The sequence below is a fragment of the Gastrolobium bilobum genome, unplaced genomic scaffold (assembly GCF_033153095.1).
Source record: "Gastrolobium bilobum isolate Gb01-03AN ecotype WA unplaced genomic scaffold, APGP_CSIRO_Gbil_v1 utg542, whole genome shotgun sequence".
NCBI lineage: Eukaryota > Viridiplantae > Streptophyta > Magnoliopsida > Fabales > Fabaceae > Gastrolobium > Gastrolobium bilobum.
The window spans coordinates 56,355-65,644 of NW_026899572.1; the positions used below are offsets into that span (position 1 = coordinate 56,355).

At 34.1% G+C, this 9,290-nt stretch overlaps 1 protein-coding gene across 1 annotated transcript; it reads left to right on the forward strand.

The window, feature by feature from the left end:
* The first annotated feature begins 6,858 nt into the window (after window positions 1–6,858).
* Window positions 6,859–8,774, forward strand: LOC133291608 (uncharacterized). Its single transcript, XM_061489893.1, has 5 exons — window positions 6,859–6,864; window positions 6,959–7,042; window positions 7,736–8,168; window positions 8,255–8,387; window positions 8,489–8,774. The coding sequence occupies exons 1-5, from the start codon at window positions 6,859–6,861 to the stop codon at window positions 8,772–8,774; spliced, it is 942 nt and encodes a 313-aa protein (XP_061345877.1).
* Window positions 8,775–9,290: the final 516 nt, after the last annotated feature.

Consider the following 9,290-nt stretch of genomic DNA (forward strand, 5'->3'; position numbering starts at 1 on the left):
GGTATTTTTGGATTAAAGAACACATTTTTTGAATTCCAGTTATCAAAGCTTAATAAAAATTCAAACTTTAAATTTTAAAATTAAGAAACAAAAGATTGAATTCATATAACTGATTTTCTGGTCATGATTATTGTATGATAACATGTTTTTTTATTTTTTTATTAGGAAACACATACTCAGTATTTACGGCTGATCGAAAAAAAAATAGGAATTTTTTTTCATTCAAAGTACTTATTTTGTTACATTAAAAATAGGAAATTAGAGTCGAAGCTTGTGAGGATACCGGAGGGAGCCAACTCGCCTCAAAGAGGTAATTAGGGTTGGGTAACTCCAAAAAAAAAAAAAAAAAATAGGAAACAAAATAGGTGTCTAGTAGACTAGTAGTTATAGACGTTATTTTTTTTTTTTGTTTTTTGGATATAAAAGACATACTTTGAAAAATTGGAATGATAAAAACTTCAATAAATTTTGAAACATGAAACAAATTTTAGCTGTTACAAATTTTCTGTTTTTCGATGAAAAAGACATTTTTTGAATAAGAAGAACAAAGCTTAATAAAAATCCAAACTTGAAATCAGTACTATCAGGGAACACAACAACAGATAACATAACATGACATAGATCAACAACTTAGGTTTCCATTGCAAAAACACAACAAATATATCAACATACATTCCATAAGCGTGCATGTATTGTTTTGAACTAAACACAACAAAACATCAGAAAACGTTTTGAACTGAATTAAGTCACGATAAAGAAAACGATTTAAACAGTTCACCATGTAACTCCAACAAAAAAAACCACACTTCAGTTAAGATCTTGTCTCCAAGACACAAAAAAACCACTCTCCAGATATAGTGTGCTGACCTACGAGGTATTCTCATCTGCTTCTGCATTAAATCTAATTTAAAAAAAGAAAAAAAAAGACAGTAATCAGCATTGAAAAAAATATATAAGCAAATTACGTAAAGAGATTTAGCACATTATGACACAGATCAGCACATGATATTACGAAAAAAATAAATCAACAAAACATGACATATATCAAGAACTTAGGTCTCCATTGCAAAAACACAGCGTTTATCAAATATACCAACATAGATTCCATAAGCGTGCATCTATTGTTTTGAACTAAACAGAACAAAACATCAGAAAACGTTTTGAATTCAATTAAGTCACGATGAAAACGTTTTAAACAGTTAACCATGTAACTCTCACAAAAAGGAAAAAAAATACAGTAATCAGCATTGAAAAAAATATATAAGGAAATGACATAAAGAGATCTAGCACATTATCACACAGATCAGCACATGATTGAATTATAAATATAGATTTGAAGATACGTAACTCTTTTTCAAGCTTTATTTTCTTGGCCGTCCGAACAACCAAAAAATTGAATTCTCCACCAATGGAATCATGAGAATGGATCACTGGTGTCAACATTGTGAGAGAGATATCACCAACGTTAGTACTATCATAGGTCTGACTCTCAACATCCTATTAATAATTCGGTAACAAAAAAAATAAAGGTATGTCAAGTATGAACTTATGCATAACATAAAAATGTTCAAAAAAATATTGCGTTACCGCAACCTTTTCCGGTCCTGATGATCCAATTTCATTTTCGCGTGCATCCTCAAAATTTGCTTCATCCTGTGATATACAATAACCAACAACAGCCAACAAAATGAATTTGTAAAAATCGATACCCAACAGAAATAGAGAAGCAACATACATTTGGATCGACGTCAGAGGTCAGAGACTCAAGGAACGATGAGATTATGTTTTTGCTTATACAAATTTTAGAAACTTGATACTTGGGCTCGCTGTATGAGTTCAAATCCTTTTGCTTGATATTTAGCTTGAACAACATGGACTTTTCATTCAAAACATTTAACTCTTCTGGAAATTGATCCAAATCCGCACCATAGACAAAAAAAAATGATCATCCAATATACAGCAAGAACAACACTAATAGCGCTTACATTAAATCCTCTACGTAAAAATATACATTATAAATATTTCATAGCACCAATAATACAAACCTTCTTGAAATGCAGCTCGCGCAATTCAGCAGCACTCATCCCCAGCGAAGACACACAGTCGCGATCAAACAAAAGAAATGATGCAGAATCCGTGTTATCCACAACTCTTACATGAACACTAAATCTATTCGATTGCAAAATTGTATATCAGAAAAAAAAATATTAAGCTTACAGATTAAACACAATTTTAAAACCGATTAAAAACAATACCTCAGATAGTAATCTTCCCAATGTTTTTAGCAGTTCTTACAGTACCACTTTTCAAAATCCTCAAAAACAGAAAATGGAAATTTTTTGCAAGACTTGTACCACCAGTTGTATTTGCTCTCAATAGATTTTATAGTCTCATACGTGATGCAAGTTGTAACCTTAAATATAGCAATCGCAGGCAAACAATTAAAATCATTCACACAGACTATATATTATTCAATAAATTCAAGAAATTCGAAGAATAAAAAATTCTATATTTACCTCGTCGAGCTTTACATCACTGATAGACTTCTTTTCAGTCTCATTCAGAAAATCATTTTCGTAAGAATAGGATGACTGAGTAGACAACTGAGTCATCCGCAGACTAGTCTCAACACCATCAGCCGAAAGACTATAGAGAGAAAATGAACATACAGTAAATGATTAACTAAATAAATTGCCAAATGAGTTTAAGAATAACAAACACACTGCTTTTTGAACTCAACGATATCTGGGATCTTCGAATCCATGACAATCTTCGTTGTATATTTTGTATTGGTTAACCCAACCTTACTTATCGAGTTGACCATATAAAAAAAATTGAAAAGCAAAAAAAAAATGTGAATTAAACAGAACACAGAAGAATAACGTATTGAAAAAAAAGATTGTTAAAATCACACCCCTAAAACATTTGATCCTGCCTAGCTGGACTATCATGACGTGATGAGGGGTGTCGCTGGCTGCCATAAAAGATTGGATCTCATCCACATAGTGCTCCCACAAAGTGCACTCCAGCTTGTGACCCCTTGATATGAGTTGCAACCCAAACGTACAATAATACACAAAAAATATAAGGGAATACAGCTCTAAAAAAAAATCTTTGTAAATATTAAATTTACAATACCTGAGGTTGTCAAGCTCCAACACAACAATTTTGGTCTTCCTACCAGAAACCACACGTTCACAAACTTTCCTAATTCCTGATATTAAACCAATGACGCCTACAGAGAAAAAAAGGGCAGCAAAGAGTTTGTAAACAAAAATCAAAAATTAAAAAATGAAAAGACAGTAAGCACAATTATATTACCCACTAAATAAGGAGAGTCAGATGTTTCTTTCTCAATTATGTCATAATCAAAAAAATCAAATTCACTCACAGAAATATTAGAATCAACAATTGATCTAAGATCAGTCCTCAAATTGAAAGACAAACGATACTGATGCCTGGTTGGCCTGAACACATTGCTATTGAATCCAACTCCAAATTTTTTGATAAAACAGCAGTCTCCTTCATGGATTTTCTTCCGCACCAGCAAAGAACCTTTGACAGTGGCGTGGATCCTACCACCCTACAAAAAAATACAGCGAACTCAAAAAAAATGGAAGATTTAAAAACGCAAGAACCAAGATTTTAAAAAGTTAAGAACATACATGTTCATCCAATAAAACCATTTCAACGTTGTCGTCTTGATCTCTACGTTGAAAGTTAGGAACTTTCCAAGCCCGAACCACCTTCACCTTAATCCTCCAGTCCTCCTTGACAGGACTGACATCCTTCAGAAAATCATATTTTGAAAACATATTGGTTAGACGGTCAAAGACAGGACGAAGAAGCTGATTCTTTGAAGTTGTGTGTTGTAACTGATATTAAGCTATTTAAAAAAAAATGACAACAACGGCAACAAAATTGCAACAGAGAAAAAAAGATTTTAAAACGAAGACGAACAGCAGTAAGAAAATAAAAAATGACGAATGATATGAAATGTGGGAAAAAAAACGACTAAGAATGACGAACGCCAAAAAAATGACGAACAACAGCTGGGAAAAAATAGAACACGAAGAACAGGAGAAAGAAGAAGATGAAAGACGTGTAGGTTTTGTTAAATGTTTAACAATTTCAATGGAAAAAGTAGGTGAACATTTATTGAGTTATCCGTTTTTTAAATTTAAATTTTTCTCTTTCCTTCCAACATTTAAAATTTGAAAATAAGATGAGTTGTGTCCCAATAAAAATGAGAACAAATCTGCACCATTGATTTTAGATAGCAAATCGTGTCCATCGATTTTGAGTCCAGATTATAATTTCTTTTATAATTTTTTTATTCCTGAATTACCAAAAAGGAAACTTTTTAAAATTTGTAGTGTGAAAGCTAACCTGAAATTGAAGCAGGAACAGACACATGGCAGAAGTTTCCCAAGAATGGGTTTGTCTTAGAATATAAGATTTATATGAATATCATTTCATTTAAAAAAAGGATTTATTATTAATTCGGTTCTAAGAGAGAATATTTATTTTATTAACCGTGTAAAAAATTCTTATGAAAATTAAGGGAAATGATATTGTAACAACCAATTAATGTTACTACCAATGTTAGTATCAATTAATTTCAATGTTAGATCGATTATGTTGATCCAACGGTTATATTTATTTTCATCTTTGTATGGTTATGATTCCCCATATTTAATACTTTATATTTATTTTTCACTTTTGTATAATTATGATTCTCCATATTTAATGTTTTCACATTAGTAGTAACACTAGTTGGTTGTTATAATATCCTATATCAAAAATTAATAAGAAAATGTCATCAAAGAATAATATTTTAATTAGAATAATTCTAATATAAATTATTTTTTAAATATATTTATTGATTTATTGATTATATATCTAGTCCGGTTCAAATATTTTCAAACTCATTATATGGAGCGATTTTTCCAAAATTATTATTTTTTATTTTAAGACTTGAATTTGAAATCTTTTGTTAAGTGAACAAGTCGTTCTTCATCATTTGAACCAATAATTATTGATGGTAATGTAAATTTTTGCTAGAATTGTCAAAAATATTATGGTTCGATGAGCCAACTCATTCGGTGGAGAAAAAATAAATCAGGTCACATATATAAAATGTTTACCTTATACCGCATTTGGAAAAGAAAAAAAAGTCTAACTTTTGATGTAGTTTGTTTTTGCTTAATTATTTCAAAAGATGATTATATTTGAATTAATTTTTTAAAGAAAAGAAGCAAATATGTTTGGGTTAATTTATAAAAAAAAATCAGTAAAAATGACGTTTTGATGTAATAATATTAACATCATAATTATTTAATTTTTGATTATTTCAAATTCTTTAAGCATAAATATTCTTTTGGATTCAAATAAATTTTTTAATTATTCTTAATATAAGTTGAATTGCTCATATAATTTCAGATCAAGAATGAAAGTGGGTAAAATCCTCTTTAAGATTATATTTTTATATTATTTGAATAAAAACATTTTTCTTTTCTTTTTTTTTCTTTTCTTTTTTGGAGTTACCCAACCCTAATTATCTCTTTGAGACGAGTTGGCTCCCTAAATTAATTGTCTCAAAATAAATTTCTTACTAATTGGTTATATATATAAAAAATTAATATAATTTTGATTCTTAACTAATCCTAATACAACTAATCCAACGAAAGTTGTTTTTTGAATTGGCTAACATGGTTATCTTTTTTCAAGAAACAAAATCACTTTTAGCATATTGCTCATTGGATGATTTGTCTGACTTACGAGGGCTAACATTTTTATGAACTTACCTTGGGGTTGGGTCTTTAATACTTTATTTTGGACAATACAAGAAATTAACAATAAAACAAGAGAAAACTAAGTATATAGCCTAAATCAGCGAACACCATTGTTGTTGTAATACAGACTCTCTGGCAAAAAAATTAAAATAATACATTTAAATTAAATAATTACGCATTTAATACTGTTTTGTAAAAAATTACATATCTGCTGCACAAAAGTGACGTCCAAAAGTGACGTCACATGTGTGCTATATATATTCCCTCACCCCCTCCATTCAATTCACACCTCTTCTCTCACTCTTCATATCTCTCTTCTCCACCAACATTCCTTTATCTTTAATTTAGTATTTGAATTTTATTTCTTATTCTATTTAAAAATGAGCTCAAATTGTTTACCAAAAAAAAAAAATGAGCTCAAATCCTGATTCTGTTCGTATTGTGTTATATTACAATGGTAGGAAGGTAGAAGGTCGACGAGGTGTCATCTTCGAAGGTGAAAAAAGGCCGACAAGTATCCAACGCAACACAACCATTGGCGAACTGCATCAGAGAATTCGGCAGAAGTTAAGTCTTCCAGACAACCAATGTATCACTGAGATCACGACAAGGGTGTGGCAAGGTGATAAATACATTAGTTTGAAAGTGCTCGACGATGAAGACTTGGAGATGACAATGGAAGAATTTTGCAACCAGTCAAGGACAAATTTTCTAGAGTTGTATGTCGAAATCGCCGCAACCGAGAATGCTCCCTTACCGGTGAGGTCAGTTTATTTAAATTCTCCCCGTCTTCCAGCTTCTCCTGCTGCTCATGCGTCTCCAGTTAGTAACTTTTCTGAGGGAGATGAAAATGATCCGACTTGGGAAATGCACGACGAAGATGACGATGACGACGATGAAAATATGGCAATGGAAGAACGTCTTCTGGCGGAGGATGCTAGTGCTTCAGAAGGAGATGAATCCCGTGAGATGGGTGCGTCTCAAATCCCAATATTCCATCAACCAGTCATCGCGCAAATGCCGCAGTTGAATGACGTTGCATCTGCCCCGTTCGGTATTCACCATGAAGGTAATTGATCCCATTTGTATATAGCTGAATAGATAACTGATTTAATACCTGAATTAGTAAGTTTGTATTAAAAAATTATAATCCGCAATTGCAGGTGATACAGATGTTATTCCTTTTTGGGAAGGAATTCTGCATTATTCCTACATTGATTGTAGTTATCAGAGCGAACAAGAATCATGTACTGATGGTTCGGTCTCTGGATCGGCTTCAATACAAGGTCTGTGGCAACTGGGTGACATGTTATTTGTCAATCAAGAATTTGCGACAAAAAAAGATGTCCAAATGGCACTTAAGCACAACCTCATTAGGGAGCATCAAGAAGTCATTGTAATTGAGAGCACGCCTGCAAAGTTGTCCATGAAATGTTGTGCGTATGATCAAGGTTGTCCATGGCGCGTAAGGGCGATCAAACCGGTGTTTCGTGAAAATTGGAAGATTACGAGATGGGGTGGAAAACACGAATGTGTGAATGAGCACATTTCCCAGGGTCATAGACAGCTCGATGCAGACGTTATTGCAGATCTCGTCATAGGTACGTATTTATTTACTGTATTGACATGTCAATGTTTACGTACTGCCGTGTAATTAAATTCGTTCGATGTTATCGAGGCACTGATATCCTCTTCAATGCAGGGATGATAAAGTTAGAACCATCTGTGTCAATCTCTTTGGTGCAAGAAAGGATAACTGCTAAATATGGCTTTCAAGTTTCCTACAGAAAGGCGTGGTATGCGAAGCAGAAAGCGATGGCAATTATTTACGGTGATTGGGAGGAATCGTATGCTTTTTTGCCAAGGTGGTGCGAATACATGCTTCGCTTTTCTCCAGTTCATTTTATCATATACAAACAAATGATCTTTATGCCGAGCAGAGCTTAGTTTCTGGAAAAAAGGTTTTTCATCGCATTTTTTGGACGTTTAGACAATGTTGTGAGGCGTTCAAATTTGCCAAACCCGTCATACAAATTGATGGAACACATTTATATGGGAAGTACAAAGGGAAATTGTTGGTGGCCACTGCCCAAGATGGTAATAATGAATGTTTACCGGTCGCTTTTGCCATCGTAGAAGGCGAAACTTTGGAAGCATGGGATTATTTTCACGTTAATATTCGTGCTCATGTTACTACCATGTCAAACATATGTTTGATATCCGATCAGCATCGAAGCATAATATATGCTGTGGAAAATAACCCTAATTGGCAGTCGCCAAATGCATATCACGTCTTCTGTATTGGTCATATTGCAAGCAACTTCAATCAAAAGTTTCAGAATGAAGATTTGAAGCGGATGTTAAAGAATTTAGGTATACTCACTGATACGATGCGTAGTTATTTCTTTCCATTATGACTGTCAATTTATGTTTAATTCGTTCATGTCCAATTTGTGCAGGTTTTACTCCAGCCATGGTTGATTTTGAAAGGAATCTTGCGAGTTTCCGTGAAAGTAGTCCTCAAATTGCTGAGTGGATTGATGCGATCCCTAAGGAAAAGTGGTCGCGAGCCTACGATATTGAAGGACGGAGGTACGATCATATGACAACAAATTTGGCTGAATCTGTCAATAGGGTTTTGAAGGGGCCAGAAATATGCCTATAACAACATTGATTAAGCATACATATAGCAGATTGGTTGCATATTTTGTTGAGAGAGGAACAAATGTTGTTGCACAACTTCAATCAGCTCATCGTCACTCCAAAAATGTTGTTGAATTGGTCAAGAAGAACCAGGTAGATGCAACAGGCCACCACGTTCGTGCATACAATGTTGAACATACTGTCTTCGAGGTTGACGCAGGTTGGGAGCGTTCATATTCTGTCAACCTCCCACAGAGATACTGTCAGTGTGGAAAGTTTAAGGCCTTTAAGTATCCGTGTAGTCACATCGTTGCTGCTGCGTTAAGTGTTAGGTAGAGTGTGTTCACTTACGTTGACGACGTCTTCTTGATAACTAACTTGGTCGAGGCTTATTCTTTTCTGTGGGAGCCAATCAGAAACGAGGAAGCAATACCTGAAATTAGTGGTCCAAAGATTATTCCTGATTCTACTATGTTGCGTGCAAAAGGTCGTCCAAAGTCAACTCGCATCCGCAACGAGATGGATGAAGTTGAGACAAGCCAATAGCAACGGGACAAACCGGCAACCAAAATTGCTACCTCCAGACTTGTCCGCCAGCAACCAAGTCCCCAACATCCGGGCAATGTGGGCTTTTGTGAAGTAGATCTCGGCATCGTGATTCCCCTCATGATCAGTCCACCGGGTATAATGCCGATCCAAGAATGAGATGCAGAGGTCGCCGGAATGATGGAACTCACCGGCCTCTGGAACATGTCCAAAAACAACAGCACAAGGAGCGTGCCAATCCTCGGAGGTCGATCCGGTGATGACAATGCCGTCAGTCGGCAAGCCCAATATGCCTGCCACATCTTG

Bases quoted from the DNA above. Each gene is read 5' to 3' on its own strand.
- LOC133291608 (XM_061489893.1), top strand. The intron at 7,043-7,735 runs GTACTGATGGTT...TATGCCGAGCAG, and splicing joins TCAGAGCGAACAAGAATCAT to AGCTTAGTTTCTGGAAAAAA. The intron at 8,388-8,488 runs GTACGATCATAT...TACATATAGCAG, and splicing joins TACGATATTGAAGGACGGAG to ATTGGTTGCATATTTTGTTG.